At 38.6% G+C, this 18850-nt stretch overlaps 1 protein-coding gene across 1 annotated transcript; it reads left to right on the top strand.

The window, feature by feature from the left end:
• Positions 1–1642: 1642 nt before the first annotated feature.
• EIF2S3 (eukaryotic translation initiation factor 2, subunit 3 gamma, 52kDa) lies at positions 1643–14550 on the top strand (the record flags this gene model as incomplete). Its single annotated transcript, XM_010010737.1, has 11 exons — positions 1643–1709; positions 2188–2315; positions 2437–2558; positions 4544–4638; positions 5961–6119; positions 7421–7555; positions 8492–8586; positions 9863–10007; positions 10433–10602; positions 11586–11758; positions 14026–14550. Coding segments are annotated over 11 exons (1353 nt in total), but the record flags the coding sequence as incomplete, so codon positions are not given.
• Positions 14551–18850: the final 4300 nt, after the last annotated feature.

Below are 18850 nucleotides of genomic sequence, written 5' to 3'. Positions count from 1 at the left end.
CCCCAGGCTCGGCGGGTTGGCGTGCTGGCCTTGCGAGTGAAGCCGTAGTGGCACAGCAGTGGAGACATGCAGTTTCCTCCTTGTGAGTGTGGCCCTGCTGAAGAATATTAAAGGCTCTTCTCTCCCTGAAGTAGAACCATAAACTGGAGTTCTGTCTCCCCAGCGGGCTAGATGGACTGGTTGCCAGCCCTGTCTTGGTTGATCTAGCAATAAAATTATCTTGACTGTTAAGAAAATCGGTTGCAGCAGTCCCTTGCTGTGGTGGTCTTGCCTGGACTGTCTCACTTACTACACATACATGTAGACAAAACCAGTCGAAAATCCTATCGCTGCCTCCCTGGTGTTCAGCAAGTTAGAAAAGCTTGCTTGTCTTTACGGTGATAATGTTTGATACTCTTGGGGCTTGAGCACAAGAATTCTTTTCGTGTTATAGCTAAGCATGTTGATACTCTTTAGTGAAGCACGTTAGTCATTTCAGAATGTTTCTTTACTTCCTTTCATTGCTGACCGTGACCTTTGCCACTCAGAAAGAGCGCAGATAGGCCTAGTTGGGAGGTCAGTAGGAATTACTTTTAAGACCTGTTCTCTATTTTTTCACTTGGCCTTTGAATGCTTACAGTTGACTGGAGCTTATAGCTGAACTTAGCCTTACATCTCTCTTGAGAAAAGTGCATGCGTGCATAATTGTATGCACCAGGAACAATTCTCTTGATGACAGGATTTTGCATCATCCTTACGTGCTTGTCAGCCTACTAGATGATGCCATCTGCAGGTCACATTCCCATCACCGGTTTCAGCGCCTGTAGTCATTTAAATTAAATATACAAGAAATACAAATTTAATTGCCTGTGTTAGATGGACAAATCTTATTTTGTTTGGAACATGAACATTATATTCATGTTAACACTTGAGAACAGACTGAGTGAGCTTACATTTTCACCCAGATGTGTGTGTTTGATTGTTATGCACAGGACCTGCTTGTAACATTGTAAACAGTGTGTGAATTAATGTAAATTACTCTGGGGTTATTTGTATCTTTGCAAATATTTCTATCCTGTCCTGCACTTGAGGACTTCTTTGGCATTGTGAATCTTTGCTCGAACTGAGTAACTCATCCATACAAATTCAGTGCAGGATGGAAATTAAAGAGTTCCAAAATAGTACTGAGGAACATTTAAGTGGATTTCAACATTTGTCTGGTGTTTGGACAAATGGCTTAAAAAAAGCCCTAAACCAGCTCTTTCAGAGTTGTCTTTTTAAGTATACAGAGTGTATTTGTGTTTGATTTGCCAGGTGCTACCGGTATGTTCATACAGCAGGCTATTGAGGAAAGCAGAACTTTTGGGGTGTTCTTTTGCATGTTAGAGCTTCTTGTTTACTTCCATCTTCAACACCTTGCAGCCTATACCAATTTAAAGCTAGTGTTTTGATTTGCAACCCGTACCAATTTACAGTCAGGATTTTATTCATCTTTTGTTCCTATTTCACATACTTAACAGACTGGAATGAATATTTAGAATTATTTTAATGAGCTTGGTTGGATTTTGCTGAATAGAACTACTGGGTAGTTGTTAAGAAAATACATAGAGTACTTTCTAAACATTTAGATACAAGATGAATAAATTCTAAAATCTCCCTCACACAGGATGTTACCAAGTTGACGCCTCTTTCACCAGAAGTCATCAGCAGGCAAGCAACAATTAATATAGGTAAAAACAAACTTCTAAAAAAGAGGGGTGCATTAATGTGACTCTTTCTAGTGCTAATGCAGTAGCATATGGTACCTATTTGAGAACATTTTTAAGAAATTTTTACTCAGTCAGACTAACAAAGACACAGCGAGTTTATTATAAATTTTACCAAGGTGCAGGAAGAGACTTGTTCAAACCCTTGAAAAGCACCAATTTTACTTTAAGAGCCTTTTTGAATGAAGGGGGGAATAGTTGCTAAAGCAAAGTTTATTTTACTTTAAAATTAAGCACTGAAATGAGTTTCATGAAAATGCAAAGACCACTGAGGGCTCAATTAGGCTCCTGTTTCTTTAAACAAAAATTATTATGAAACCCATACATGCTTCTGACGGGAGCTCTGGCTGCAGAGTTTGGGGTAATTATGTCTTGATAGTAATGGAACATTACTCAAAATTAAATTATGGTTTATTGACAGACATTTGCTTTTACTGCATAGGTACAATTGGTCATGTAGCCCATGGGAAGTCAACAGTAGTCAAAGCTATATCTGGAGTTCATACTGTCAGATTTAAAAATGAACTGGAAAGAAATATCACAATCAAGCTGGGCTATGCTAATGCAAAGGTGAGTCATTACTAACATCTAGCAAATATGTTGCTAATGTATTTCAAGGTGGCTGTAAGCTTGCAGGTAGCTAAAACTTGATGAATTAAACTTTTTCTCAATTTTTAACAATTGCTTACAGATTTACAAGCTGGATGACCCAAGCTGTTCCCGGCCAGAGTGTTACCGATCCTGTGGAAGCAGCACCCCAGATGAGTTCCCTACAGATATTCCTGGAACCAAAGGGAACTTTAAATTGGTCAGGTAACTGCTGTAAAACGTATGGTATAAAATGTGTTTACTGCCTTTTGCATAACTGAAAACAGGCAGGATTGAGCTGAAAGCTGAATGAGTTGTTATGGCAGACCACATGTTCTTAGCTGCTGGGCACCCCTCATCTAAGATATCACCTGAATTGCTGTGGTTTTATTAGTTGCAATGCGTAGTCCATGGTAGAGCACAACTGTGTCTTCTGTCCTCAGGTATCTTCAGGACTCTGAAGTTAAATTTTTCTGCTGTTAATATAACTACATTTTAAAGCCACTGAGTTGAGAACTAATATGGACTTCACAAATGCATCTTTTAAATTTCTTTCTGGAGGGCGACCGTTGATAAACTTTTTCTTCCTAAAGGCAGAAAAGTTCGCAAAGTTCTTAATGAATGTATGAAATCTCGATGCTCAATGTGAGATCGGGCCTCTAACTTTACTTAGGTCATTTCTAGTAATGCATAGCATGGTCATTAAGCAAACATAGTAACCACAACAGCTGTTACATGGGTCTTTACAGTGGTTGCTCAAATGAGAGCAACCATTTGAGCTCGAACAGTCACAAAGACTGTTGTATGACAAGGTTCCTATGCTTATGTATAAAATATGCATGGTGCTGTAATTGAGTATTTCCTTCCTTTCCTGAGATTCCCAGCAGAGCACTTGTTCTAACAATAACTTCTGTTGGAGAGTGACAGTCATGCAGCCATTGTTAAATTGTTGGCTAAAAGCTTTGGATTTATTTGCTTATAGTAGAGGCAGCAAATTAGTCACTTGTTTTTTGGTGGCATGCTACCGGGAAACAAGGATTCTTCACTGAACAGGTTCAAGCAAGATGGCAAATAAGTACCACACAGCTGCTTCCTCACTCCCTCACCCTGCCACACCACCCAGTGGGACAGGGAGGAAAACTGGAAATAAAAAAAGATAAAACCTCTAGGCTGGGATAAGAACAGTTTAATAATTAAAAGTACAATATGTTACTACTACTAATAATAATGAAAAGGGAAATAACAAGAGGAGAGGGAGAAAACAAAACAGAAAACCCAAAGAAAAAACTCCCGTCAAAACCAAAACCCCATCAGACACAAGTGATGCACAGCACAATTGCTCACCACCTGCTGACCGATACCCAGCCTGACCCGAGCAGCGATCTGGGCCTTCCGGGTAACTCCCCCCAGTTTATGTATTGGGCATGACGTGCTGTGGTATGGAATACCGCTTTGGCCAGTTTGGGTCAGGTGTCCTGTCTCTGCTTCCTCCCGGCTTCCCCTGCTCCCTGGCAGAGCATGAGACTAAGAAAGTCCTTGGTTGGAGTAAACATTACTGAGCAACAGCTAAAAGATTGGTGTGTTATCAGCACTGTTCTCAGACTTAAGCCGAAGCACAGCACTGCACCAGATACTAGAAAGAAAAATAACTATCCCAGCTGAAACCAGAACACAAGGATGTAGCGAATTAACTATTATGGTCTGCACAATAAAATCATACAGATGGTACTAAAAAGTGTAACATTGTCTCTGTAGATAAGTCTTTGAAATGAAGTGTAATTATAACTGTGTAATTAAAGACATGTAGTTTTCTAAAGTAGGAGATGTCTTTTTTTAAGAGAAATCCTGTGTGGTGTGTTTGGGGTTTTTTGGGTTTGTTTGGTTGGGGTTTTTTTGTTCTGGTGCATTTAAATCTAGTCTAATTTACCAGTAAATTTATGAGTTATTGAAGCAGTATCTAATATGGATATATGGTATCAAATCTGAAAACTCAGAAAAACTGTTCAGTAGCCATTCAGTAATCTGTGTTCTTTTAGAACTTTTATGGAAATACTTTCAAGGTATTACTTCTCAGCATGTTTTGAAATGTTTGTTTATCTATTTTAAGGATGCTTTCAACTTTTGTGTCTGCTTAGCTGCTCGCATAAATCAGCCATAGAAATTGTTGATAATTGTCTTTCGGATTTCTTTTTAACCTCCTTCTGCAACAGGCATGTCTCTTTTGTGGATTGTCCTGGCCATGATATTTTGATGGCTACTATGTTGAATGGTGCAGCAGTAATGGATGCAGCTTTACTGTTGATAGGTAATGATTGCTACACAAAAGCAGAGCTTTTGTTAATATCTGCTACACAGAAGCAGAGCTTTTGTTGTTATTTTGTTAATATCATAAAGCAACATTATATGGGTTTTAAAATTTAGTGGGGTGGGTGAGCAGTTAAGCGAATGTTTTTGAGATGTGTTTAAGAAAATAAAGTGATGCTACCATGACAACGAACCCTAACAAACTGAGGTTTAAAAAAACATTGCTATACATACTTAATAGTCTGGTAGCTGGCCAAACTGATGGAAGATTAGTTAGGTAAGAGGAAGCCTTGTTGTTGTATAGTGCTGTAAAATTTATATTATTTTACTGAAATAGATTAGCTATAGGTACATTTTGAGTTTCTCTGAAGGTTCAGTTTGCTTTAAATATGTATATAGCCTTTGTCATTCAGGAAAGTCCACAAGCACCCGTACAGACAGTAAACCCAGACGAATATGGACATAATTGAAGTACAGGAGATTTATCGTGGTTCAGACATTTTCTGTTCTGATTTGCAACCAACAGGAATTGGGTAAAACTTATTTTTGTATGTCTGTAGAACATACTACGTGTTCTATAGACATACAAGTATTCTGTAACAGGACGTACACGTTAGTACTCTGCAATGGTAAATAGTAATTACCTTACCTAGATAAGGCATGTCAACAAAGAAGAAAAACAGCTTCAGTTTAAATAGTCTGAGACAGGTGATGAGCTGTCATTCTTTATGCCTGTTTGGATCTAGAAAGTATGTTAGACAAATCCTCAAATGAGATTAACCACCATAATGGCACATGAGGCCAAAGTTGGCTTCTTGCATGGGTGACATCCAAAACATGCTGATAGCTGCCCTATTCACATACTCAATATGTTTATTGTGTGTTACAGAGTTTGGGGATCTTGGCATTTTTATGGCCTTAGTGATAAGAAAATGCCATAGAATTTTAAGAAAAGGTAGACTGTCCATTATGCTACAGTCAGTACTGAGATGTCTGAAGACATAAAGGATGTAATAAGTCAAATACACACGAGTTAGCTGTCAATATCTTTGGAAATTTTAGATGTGTGTTTCTACTGGGAGCAAGTAGAATGAGGGAACCCCTCAGGCAACCTCTCATCTGCCATAGATTGTGTGGATGCCACAGCCAGCAGTTCTTGGGAAGAGTAGGTGCTTATTAACTTGGATGCTTCACATGGAGCTTACTGAGAGGTGACTAAGAGAGTTGTCTTTTATAAAAATACAATGGAAAGTAGATGTCCTAACTGTGGGAGTTTTGTCCATCTTTATGGTTTCTATATTGCAGTCACTTTTTTTCTTTCAGCTGGTAATGAGTCATGCCCTCAACCCCAGACCTCAGAACATCTAGCTGCTATAGAAATCATGAAACTGAAACACATTTTGATTCTACAGAATAAGATTGATTTGGTGAAGGAGAGCCAGGCTAAAGAACAATATGAACAGATTCTTGCATTTGTACAAGGTAAGTTTTCAACAGCAGAAATACAGCTAGTGGTGGAAATTCTTCAGTGCTGGGACATGGACATAGTGGCTTTCTATATGTTTATAGAAAAGTTTCTCTTCCTTAGATAATGCTGGTGTACATCATCTGTTAATCTGAAAAAGAGACCACTAGAGTTCCACTTCTTGCCTCTTTCCAACTGCTTACGTACAGTAGTGTTAAGGCTATTGGTCAAAGCTCTTTATGTAAAACTAATAGCAATAGCTCTTATCTAGTAGCTTTTACTGAATCTTGGTATTACTTCTTCTCGGCTTGTTTCTTTGGCAGAGGTTGTACTGTGATTTTACTGCAGTACAGGAGAGAATGAAGCAGCACTTGTCAGGGCACCTTGAAGGTATAAATGTGTTCATTTCTTTTATCTAATCACAAAAGATTGGTCCTTCATCTCTTTCTGTAAGTCCAGCACACACAGTGTTATCCTAGTCTATAAAGTTCCATATTCTGCTCAACTTTAGTGCTCTGAGTGTCATCTTTCCCAGGAGCTTCCATTGTTTTCCCTGCTTATCTGCTTTAGCTGAGTAATGTGAAAAGCTGCAGAGCTAGATTGTCAGCATCAGAAGTTGCCAATGGGTCTTCTGGAGGTTATTTTTTGGTTGGTTTGTTTGCTGTTTGTAGTTCAGAATTGTTGCCGTGCATAAGCTGTTCATAACAGCTATGTCAGAGTGGCTTAATGGGTAAATTTGGAGTTTGAGAATTTGAGTTATCGCCAAAAAAAAGAGATAATTAAAATTAATAATATTTAACAAGCCTTGATAACTAAATGGATCCTTCCATAAAATTATAATTTTTCTAGAATATATATTTGTATTGCAAAACTTAGAAAACACATATAATTAAATTGATCAGTATTTTAGTTTGTCAGAATAAAATCTGACTGTAAAATTAATACTGCTGTATCAAATACTGAGATGTCTGATTTCTCTGAGAAAGTTACCTTAAGAAAATTTCAGATCACAATGTAGGAAGTGAATTGTCCCTAGGAGCAGAAGATGACCTTGCACAATGTTTAAAGAGCAATTGTAATGTTCTTCAGTTCCAAAGGCACCGTAAGGGTTGTTTCAGAATGCCTCAAAAAGTAGGTCTGGCTGGTTTGAACTAAAATGTTAAAGGGAATGACAAATGCTCTGCTACTTACTGCTTTGGGGAAATACACATGACGTGTGCATTGGAATTCATTAGTATTTTTATCAACGACAGAACACTTGGTCATGTTACTGTAAACACTGTATTAAGGCTTGATGTTGAACTTTATTTTGATTCAGGTACAGTTGCAGAAGGAGCTCCAATAATTCCAATCTCAGCACAGTTGAAATACAACATTGAGGTAGTTTGTGAGTATATAGTGAAGAAAATCCCAGTCCCTCTGCGAGACTTCACATCTGAACCAAGGCTTATTGGTATGTAGATGCTGAGGTCTGGGCTTTTGTGGCTAACCATTTCCTACAGGTATTTACACTTAAAATAGCTTGAGCTGAATGCACTAAAAAGAGGTAGGTTTAAAAGGAGTGTTTAGTGTGCTCCTATTTTAAAACTTGCGTATTTTCTGAGAGCTGTCTTGTTTTTTCATAGTTAACTGCTATAGCTCAATCTATTTGAGGTAACTGCTGGATTTTCTGTATTTTCTATGTGTATCACAGCACTAAAATGCAATAAGGATGAGGAATTTATCTATCTTAAAATATTCCTTTAGTTGCTGTGAACTTAAATTTGATTTAACAAAGAACTGAAAAACTGTTGAATTTGAAAATTAAATTATTTCTGTGAAAAACTTATAGGTAGCCTGGTTAGGTTTTCTGTGTTAATCTCCTGTCTCATAATTGTCAGTCTTGGTTCTTGTCCAGCATATATGAAATTCGGTTCCACTACATTGAAGCCATTGTTGTGCTCTTTTTTTCCACATAAAACATGGGAGACCTACAAAACATGCTAAGAATGCAGAAGAATCAGCCACGTTAAAACAAAGTTACAATATGCGCGTTTAACACTGTGAATATTGAAGGGGCTTTGTATTACCATCTATCATTGCTTTCTTTTTCAGATCTTTAACTTAATTTCTGCTATGCAGAAGCAGTTATTTAAAACATTTATGTCTATGAACAGGTTTTTTGTTTGTTTGGGTTTTTTGGGGTTTTTTTTTGAGAAGAAAGTCAACTATATACTTAAATATTGGGAATAAAATGTTCATTGTGTTTTAGTGTTCTTCCTGAATTACATTTTTGCAATGTTTATAAATGTGTATACCTTCATTAGAATACAGAAGCAAAGTTGTTCAAGACACTCATTCTTTAAGAAAGAAACTGATCGGAAGTATAAACCTGGTCTATGCTTTTCAGTAATTAGGTCTTTTGATGTCAACAAGCCTGGCTGTGAAGTTGATGACCTTAAGGGAGGTGTAGCTGGTGGCAGTATTCTAAAGGGTGTTCTAAAGGTAACCTTTTCCTTTTCTTGTCTGGAGATTTATATTGATAATGAGTACAAAATGAATCATAGAATGGTTTGGGTTGGAAAAGACCTTAAGATCATCTAGTTCCAACCCCCCTGTCATGAGCAGGGACACCACACACTGAACTATGTCGCCCAAGGCTCTGTCCAACCTGGCCTTGAACACCACACCGCCAGGGATTCACAACTTCCTTGGGCAACCCATTCCAGTGCCTCACCACCCTCACTGTAAAGAACTTCTTCCTTATATCTAATCAAACCTCCCCTTTTTAAATTTTAAAGCCATTCCCCCTTGTCCTACCACTACAGTCCCTAACGAAGAGTCCCTCCCATCACCCTTATAGGCCCCCTTCAGATACTGGAAGGCTGCTATGAGGTCTCCACACAGTCTTCTCTTCTCCAGGCTGAACAGCCCCAACTTTCTCAGCCTGTCTTCATAAGGGAGGTGCTCCAGCCCCCTTATCATCCTCGTGGCCCTCCTCTGGACTTGCTCCAACAGCTCCATGTCCTTTTTATGTTGAGGACACCAGAACTGTACACAGTACTCCAGGTTGATTTTATTTAAAAAAGACCCGGAATACAGTCAGATGGCACTTACCCTTTCTGTCTGTGCCTCATTTTTACTTTCCTGTTTTACGCTGCTGTGGTGTTGTTTTTTTTTTTTTTTTTTTAAATATATTTTTGTTACTGCAGTCTTTTGCTAATAATGATTTCATTGCTTACAGAAATGGAAAGTGCCTCTTTTTTTTCCTGTCCTACCACTTTTACTTGCTGAATTATGCGGGGAAAGGGAGAGCAAAAGAACTTTAAAAGTACCTTGGAAGCATGTACTTTAAAGTTCATGTACTTTTAAAGAAGCATGTACTTTTAAGGTTCCCACAGCTCCCACTTCCTCATTTAAGTATTCTGTATATTTTAAGATTTTTACTTTGCTTGTGGGATATTGTCAATAGATGGAAGCTTTAAAAGTTGCTCTGCTAGACTGGAAAGCAAACCACATCTTGGAATATTTATGCAACTTGTATTTTCTTTGTACTGAAATGAAATTGATTGTTATATTGGCTGTGAGGTACAGAGCTTTCAATATTGTTTGGTTTGCAGTAAACAGTGCAACAGAAATCCTTGAAGTTCTGCAGTTGCCCAGAACCAAGGACTTGTATAAGTAGTGGATCTTGGGATAAGCAGGTCTTGTCTATGACTAGTAGTTAGCTTTATGCTCCTGTGAAACCACCAGTTAATCACCTTTTCACTTTTATAATTAGGTGGGCCAGGAAATTGAGGTCCGGCCTGGTATTGTATCCAAGGACAGTGAAGGAAAACTCATGTGCAAGCCAATCTTTTCCAAAATTGTGTCACTCTTCGCTGAACACAATGACCTACAATATGCTGCTCCAGGAGGTCTTATAGGTGAGAATATTCTCTTGTGAGAAGTTTTATTTCTTCATGCTTATGAAGTGAAAACATTTGTTTCATTTAACAATTAATTCCAGTGTGGTAAACAAAAAGGCTATGAGGAATTTCAAATAGCTCATAGGTATAGAGGGAGGCACAACATGGGTGTGAAAATCAGGTATTTAATAAATAAATAATTGTCCTGAATGTCACCAGCCAACACAGGTGATCTTGCACTGTTAACTGTACCAGGTTTAACAGTAGAATATTTCTTCATCTGTTTAGACAGAGCTCGCAGTCTTGCTGACACTCTGAAAGTGCTGTTCCAAGTAGTAGGGAATTCCCAGTACGTTCTCAGTTTGTCATTTTTACATCTCCTTCAAGTCCATGTGACAGCTACCTTTCAGTTACTCCTTGTGACCTTCCTTGTTGTGTTGTAGGTGTTGGAACTAAGATTGATCCAACTTTGTGTCGGGCTGACCGAATGGTAGGTCAGGTCCTTGGTGCCGTTGGAGCGCTGCCAGAAATATTTACAGAGCTAGAGATTTCCTATTTCTTGCTGAGACGACTATTAGGTGTGCGCACTGAAGGAGACAAGAAAGCTGCAAAGGTCTGTACCCCTTTTTCTGGGTTTGGGGTTTTTTTTTTCTGCTTTCTCTTCTAAGTTTCATTACTATATACATTGTTTGGTCTTATGCAGTAGTTTTGTCTCAGTGTTCATGTATGTTTGTCATTAAACTTACCTGGTTATTTAGTATTACAGACAAATGCTTTTCGGAGGAGTAGAAATTCTTATCAGAGTACTTTTAAGTAGCATGAAGTATTTGTGTGTCCTGAAGTTAGGTATACTATGAAAAATACTGGTAGTTGTTTTCCTTTGCTATCAGCCTACTTGTTTGTGCAGCGGTTTTGTACAGGTACTGATCTAATTCCTAGTTACATGCTTTTCATAGATTCTCTCTGTGAAGAACTTTTTAAAGCTAAATATTTTTGAAATGCTATTGTTGAAAAGAAACTGAACTTGATACATAGCAGAGTCTTGTGTTCCATGGTCCATTTTACACAAATCAAACTAAAATACCGTAGTTTTCCTTATTAGTATTAAAATCTGTAAAGTGTTTCATGCAATAATAAGTGCTTCAGCACTCTCTTTATCCTGTAGAATTAACTTGAGAAATTATTTTGATGGAAGTAGGCATAAGGGAAATGAGAATATCCACATGATTTGAAAGAATGGTATCATGTTCCAATTTGTAGCAGTATCTGAGACTGTTTACACTTTAGTGTAGTATGTGCAGTCATCCAGATGTTTTATAGAAAATGTAGAGAAATCCCAAGAAAGCCTATCATACCAAGAACTTGCAGTACTACATACACAATGTATTTATGTATTTGTCCTTTCACATACAAACTTTATCCACTGACTCTGTGCATGGTTTGTGTGTGTGTATCTTTACAGTTGTATACTTCTCAGCTGTATCTTCTTTTTTTTTTTTGGTGGCAGGTAGGTAAGAGAAGATACTCAATATTGTCTGTGGTATTTTTTTTTAATAGTAAAGCTTATGTTTCAGAGTTTTGTATGTCTGCCTTCAGGTGCAAAAATTATCGAAGAATGAAGTTTTAATGGTAAACATAGGATCCTTGTCTACCGGAGGGAGAGTCAGTGCAGTAAAGGCTGATTTGGGGAAGATTGTGCTAACTAACCCAGTATGCACAGAAGTGGGAGAAAAAATTGCCCTGAGTCGAAGAGTTGAGAAACACTGGCGGTAAGTTGGTGCTAAATAGGTAGAGCACCTGGTTGTATTATTGTTAACAAAAAAATACATGGATCTAATTTTCTTCTAGAATAGGTAAGTGTATGTCTGTTTTAAAAACTCCTCTGGATTCACTAAGACATGGATGCCATTATTGTGGAATGCTTAATATCATTAGCCTCTTTTTTTTTTTTTTTTTTTTTTTTTTTTTAAAGCAGCATTATAATTGGGTAGATACCTACAGATGAGGAAACAGCAGAGGTTTGTGGTTTGTTGCTCAAGCTGTAAATTGAGCTAACAGTAGACAATCCTGGCCCAGCAGTTTGGAAATTCTAGTAATATTAAGCCAAAGCCTGTCTTTATACACATGTAAGTCAATGGTGTGCTACCTGTGTGACTTCTAGCACAACCTTGCAGTAGTAGCAGGGGAACAGAGGAGGGACATTCAAAGGTTTAAGTATTTTATGTACTATGAACAGAGAGGAAAGAAAGAAGTATCAACTGGATTAGCCCATTCTCATTACAAATATAGAACGACTGCACAGAAGCATCTGGATGCTGAAAATTATGAGCAGAATTGGTTCATGATTCATTCTAATCTTAGGCCCGTACTTCTTTTTAGATGATTATGCATACTGTACCTGTTAAGTGTTCCATAAGACTACATGAGTATCATAACATATTGGTATTTAGATTTGTTGACCCTGCATGGCTCCTGTATTATAAGGGAACATAGCCATTTTTACAATAAGTCTGCAGTGTATGAAAAAAACAAGCTTTAAATATGAGATGCATATTTCTTTTTCAGATCAACAAGAAAGCATAGATTGGAACCTAGTGCTTGCTGTCAGAGCTAGCTGAGAAATTAGGGAAGAGATTATTCCTTGACAAAAACGAGGAAAAAGATAGCATGTCTTGAATAGGAGGAAAGAAAAATAGACAGGACCAAAGTTAAGTCAGGGAAAACAGAAGGAAAAGGAGAAACTATTTATATTGGAAATTATGCTTTGCCTTTTTTTTTTTTTTTTTTTTTAAGCTATAGACTGGTAGCCTTTGCAGAGTTGAAGTTGAATGTGAGTTTTGTTGCTTCTGAAGATTACTTTCCACTTGAAAAACATGACCAAATTTTGCCAAAAAGCTCATTTGTCTCTAGATTATGCGTTGGACAAGTAGTGGCAGCCTGTTATAAAGACCCTGTTATTAAAAGGTTACCTTCCATGCTGTATTAAAAGGACAAAGAGACAACATAAGGAAACTGAAGTCTGAGAAAAGGGAAAGGAGGCAAACTAGGAAGAGCAGCATAATAAAATCCAGTTGAAGTAATGATAATGTACACTTGGTACTGTAAAAAGGAAGTTGTAGCCTGAGACAATGGAGTACTGAAAAGATGGAAGATAGCGAGAAAGCAACGGATGAAAAGGAGGTATAAATTAGAGAATAAATATATAGAGGGATTGAGATTAAACAACAAGTGGCCAAGCAAACAGGATACACTAGTGATTCCAAGGAACAGTAAATACAAAGGTGGACATGCATATAGTCCTAAAAAGTGGGAAGTGCTGGGCTAATACACTTTATTTCCTTTTCTGGTGTCCAGACACCCGCTCTGCTGCTTAGCAAATTAAATCGAGATGCATGTGTGGTTTCTGTGTATCTCCTTGCTAGAAACTGGAAATGTTTTACAGACAGTTGTATCAATAACATGAGCTACCTGCTGGCTGTGGAAATGGACAGAATTTATTTTAAAAAGCCTATTTTTCTGAGGGAACAGCTGCCTATAACAGGGGCCTTAATTTTAACAACTGTAAATAGTAGAACTTACCCAAGAGTTGAGTTACCTTTATAGGTTACATGTTCGTTGAGAGTTCATTTTGCTCTGTAATTTTGCTGTCACCTTGTCTGAAGTTTAGTATTCTCATTTCTGTTTGAACTTAATGCAGCACTTCAGGCATAGGTGAAAAGAGATCAAGCTGTGAACAGATTTGCAGTCCACCAGTACATCATGTTACAACACTGTCAGATTTCTAGTTTATTGTTCAAAGGTACATCCTTAGCTGGTTAGTTACAAAGCCATACAAATGTTCTCTGTCCCTCATCCTTTTTTATTCTCTGTTTCCAGGAACCAGTCTTAAGTCTTGTAGGATGTTTTGAGTGGGAGACAAGTGGAGAAAATTCAAATTGTGAGAACTCAAGGGATAAGAATGACAGAAGGATGTTGATTTATTCGGGATATTTCTGAGTACTATTGAAAGTAATATAAACTGTTTTTCTTTTTGCAGTTTAATTGGTTGGGGTCAAATCAGAAGAGGAGTGACAATCAAGCCAACTGTTGATGATGACTGAAGAACAAAAGAGTGTGCTTCATTTTTAAAAATGAAGTGCCTATTTCTATTTTGGAGGGGGTATATTTTCACAGTGGAATTGGAAGCTGTGCAAACAGTATCTTTGAGTTGTATGGCTGTCCTTGCAAGTTTTATTGAATTTTACCCTCTTATTAAAGTACTAGTCACTATCACCATTAAAAAGTGTAAAAGAATTGGCGTAGAAGTGGGTTTAACTATCCACATCTTGGTAGAAAATAATTGTACATGTCTCATGGCATGTCTAATTTATGTTATTTTGTGTTTCAGACATACCTGTTTAATATCAGTCAAGCCAACCCCAGTGTAACACACAAACCATAAATCTGGTATTGAAATAAAATATTGCTTATTTTCATTAATACAATTTTTCTGAATAACAAAAGACTGCAGTGATTGTTCAACCAGTGCAAGCATTAAAAGCAAAAACCCAATCTCTTCTTGAAGACTAGCACCCTTTCTGCACAACGTCGTTTTGTTTAGAAAACTGTTTACAGCAATAACTTCCTTCGTTTTTATCATTCTGACTTTAGGATTCTAGCAGTATTACACTTTGTAGTTAGGATGGCAGTCCTAACTTTGACTTTAATTTGACTTTAATTTGTGACTTCCAATATTACAAGGAGTTCTGGATAATCCCCTGAAGAAAAACAAGTAGTAAACTGGATCTGAACTGGCAGTACTGGTTTTGACCTTATCTTAAAAGGGATTTATGAAAAAAAAAAAAAAAAAGTGATTAATTTGAAACATGGCTGTTTGTCATCATGAAATTCTGTATGGGTGACCTGGGAGCTCTTTATACAGTGGGAGTAAACCAATTATTTCAAAGTTATATTGAGCAAGTATTAGCTGTGATCTTGAGCTATAAGTATGTGGAAAGGGGGTAGAAGGGAATGATTTGGGGGAGGGAGAGGTGTGGAATTCAGAATGAGATGAGGAAAAAGTATAAAGCCACTTTTGTTTAGCTAGCATGAATCACACTCCTTAGGAGAAAACATAATGTAATAAACTTACTTGTCGTGGTTTAAGCCCAGCCGGCAACTTGGAACCACGCAGCCGCTCGCTCACTCCCCCACTTTTCCTTCCTCCCCCCGCTCCCGGAGGGATGGGGAGGAGAATCGAAGGAATGTAACTCCCACGAGTTGAGATAACAGCTCTCCAGTAACTAAGGTATAATACAAACCACTACTGCTACCAATAATAATGATAAGAGGAATAACAAGGGGAGAAGACACAACCGCTCACCACCCGCCGACCGATACCCAGCCCGACCCGAGCAGCGATCTGGGCCTTCCGGGTAACTCCCCCCAGTTTATATACTGGGCATGACGTGCTGTGGTATGGAATACCCCTTTGGCCAGTTTGGGTCAGGTGTCCTGCCTCTGCTTCCTCCTGGCTTCCCCTCCTCCCTGGCAGAGCATGAGACTGAGAAAGTCCTTGGTCAGAGTAAACATTACTTAGCAACAACTAAAAACATCGGTGTTATCAGCATTGTTCCCAGACTGAAAGTCAAAAACACAGCACTGCACCAGCTACTAAGAAGGAGAAAAAATGACTGCTGTAGCTGAACCCAGGACATTACTTTAGGATGCTAATACTTTCATCCATTTAGATTTTACTTCTTCATTTGTACTAATACACATTGTTCTAGGTATTTTATATACTAGGCTATTTAATAAGTCATGTTACTTTCCATATTTTTATACAAAGTACTGTGTTTATTTTCAAAGCCTGGTTTCAGATGTATTTAATATTGTCAAGGGCACTCTAAAGGTAAATACTGTTTCATCAAAAAGTACTTTGATGAAGCAGCTTGAGTTTTGTTCCTGATTCTGCACTGGTTTTTGTGTTCCCTTACTCCACTTACATTCCTGTATTCAGTTTCTCCATTTGTAAAATTCTTCTACCTCGCATGGTGTTGAGAGTAAATACATTAATTTTTGTGTAACACTTCTCCTTTTTAGAAGAGAGTTAGCTATAGTTCTTCCTAATTCTCCTAGTGCTTGACCAGTATACAGTCATTAATGTGCCTGTTTCAAAGACTGCATCTTCCATGCTTTGGAAACTCATTTCTGTAACTCTGAATTCTAGGAACTTGGATACCACCTTATGTTAGTTTGGGAGCATGAAGATGAGCACAAAAGAGAAAGTCACCTACTGCAGAGTGCTAGGATGACGCTGCCACCACCATGGTAAAGGTCTAGTCCAAAGAGTTCTTCCTAAATGCACTGAATGTGTGGAATGTTCAGCAGTACAGAAATGCTGAACTGCTTCCTAGAAACTGGTTAAGCACCCACGGGTGTTTTTAGGCATCCAGATAAGCTGGAGATTGGGCTTTGATCTCTTGATCTACAATTTAAAAAATAAAAGTGCCATAGTCTTTCCAGAACACTTCACGTACTCCTTCAAGTTCAGTAGGTAATAAATGCAAAGTATTATCATCCTAGTGCTAGGATTAGTAGCCAGCCTTTATTCTTCCAGCTAAATAACCCTAGGTCATTACTTAATTTAGGTCTAAAATAATGATTTGATACTGCTGTAGTTGATACCAGGTTTATTAGGTAGGTACATGTTACCAGTGACGTTAAGATACACTTTATGGAATCGTAGAATCAACCAGGTTGGAAAAGACCTTTAAGATCATCAAGTGCAACCATTATTCCAGCACTGCCAAGACCACCACTAAACCATGTCACTGAGGGCCTCATCTACATGGTTTTTGAACACTTCCAGGGATGGCGATTCCACCATTTTCCTGCACAGCCTGTTCCAATGCCTGATCACCCTTTCAGTTGAAGATTTTTTTCCTAATACATAAGCTTTCCCTGGCACAGCTTGAGGCTGTTTCCTCTTGTCCTATCACTTGTTACTTGGGAAGTGACCAGCCACCTCCTCTCTCCATCCTCCTTTCAGGTAGTTGTAGAGAGTGATGAGGTTCTGTTCTCCAGACTAAACACCACCCCCAGTTTCCTCAGCTGTTCCTCATCAGACTTGTGCTCTAGACCCTTCACCAGCTTTGTTGCCCTTCTCTGGACCCACTGCAGCACCTTAATATCTCTCATAATGAGGGGCCCTCATTATGAAAATGTCTTGTTCCCTCCCAGATATTAAGCACTATTTTGGTTTTTTGATGGTGTGTGCAGGAACTAGAGAAAGAATAGAAGCAATGAAGTGGCAGGGTAGCGAATTTTGCCTCTGGCCCATTCTTGCATCAGCCTGCTTTCATAGCAGCTCTTCCAGGGCAGGGCTAGGATTTTTTTAGGAGCCCTCTCCCAAGGCAGTTTCTTATATTCTGTTCTCTTTCCTTCCAGTGGTAGACTGGGGTTTGTTATTCGTGCCTGTATCTGTGTCGTGCAGAGGAATTGCCTAAGAGTGGGATGGTTGTTAACTGAAGTGTGTCTGGCCCAAAGTCTGTTCCTGATCCTTCCCAAGAGAAGGGAGGTTAGAAGCATGTCTGAGGTGACAGCTATGGTTTCCATATGACATAAGCAGTGTGCTATATATCCTATCATGCTGTGGTAAGGGAGGGGGGGAGCAAGTGAAGTGCAAAGTTCTTTTTTTGCCACCAAAACGTTACATTTCCTGCAACTGGAAAGCTTTGACTCTGCTGGCATGGACAAGGAATAATGGGAATGTGTTGAGACTTCAGTGAATACATGAAGCACATGACTGCAGCATTAGAGAGCCAAGTATGAACAGTGTAAGTGTAAATGCATTACGTGCTGATGTGTCTGTATCAACCCTCACTGCATTCACTAAAATGAAAGAGATGCCATGTGAAAGCAAGGGAGTTGAAAATCACTCAGATTTTCTTGAGAAATACTAACAGATACCTCGTGAGCTCTCTCCCTTTACCAAGGATTTGCTTCAGAGTGATGATTTTATTTTTTAACCCTTCATAGGTCAGTTTTAGCTACCTGAACATAGGTGCACAGCTGCATTTCAATGGCTTGGCTTGGCAGGGTACACGTGTGTAACTGGCAGCTACTGCACTTACCATGTTCTGGAGCAGTAGCTGGATAGAGCAGGGCACCATGGGTGGCACCGATACCTGCACTTGGCTGACTGAATCTCTTCCAGTAATCTGTCAGAACTTGGTAGTTGGTTTTAGGAGGGTGTCAGTACAGGGGTACCTCTTCCCCATGAGGAGGGGAGTTTATTGCCTCAATACTTTGTGGATTTCTGGTATCTAAGAAACCTACCAGACCAGCGTAAGCTAACTGTGCTAGTGCAAGTTTTGGTTTGTTTTATCAACCTGTGACTAGTTCTGTATTAAAACTAGGAAGAGAGACTGGCTGGCTGTCATTCCAGGGAGTTCTTGCTGCCTAGCTCAAACTAAACAAGCTACTTGAGAATCTGAGTTCTCCATTATGTTTATCCATGTCACAAATACTGTACTGCCCTGCAAACCACTCACAATTACAGTTCTGGTTGGTTACCTAGTTTAAGAAATTAGATTCTAAGTTGGTGCTTTTAAGAAACAGGTGAATAAACCTGCAACTAGTTCTTCAGCTTTTTGAGAGTGCCCATGGAGTGGCTATTGCGTTGGTTGATTTTAGGTGTGAAAACAAGGGTATTCTCAAGAAAAGTGGATGCTAGTTTCCCTTGTTTCTGATGGAACTCAAGACAACTTTAAAACTGAATAGAAACTATGGGAGGAAGGAGTGGTTGCTCTCCAAGGTCCATGTGCAACCCTGACCTAAAGCAGCATTCCAGTGTTATGTTGTATATCCCAGCCTTTGTG

This window comes from Nestor notabilis, unplaced genomic scaffold (genome assembly GCF_000696875.1).
Source record: "Nestor notabilis isolate BGI_N333 unplaced genomic scaffold, ASM69687v1 scaffold10023, whole genome shotgun sequence".
Classification (NCBI taxonomy): Eukaryota; Metazoa; Chordata; class Aves; order Psittaciformes; family Psittacidae; genus Nestor; species Nestor notabilis.
The sequence above is the reverse complement of the archived record's forward strand: the minus strand, read 5'-3'. Positions and strand labels throughout refer to the sequence as shown.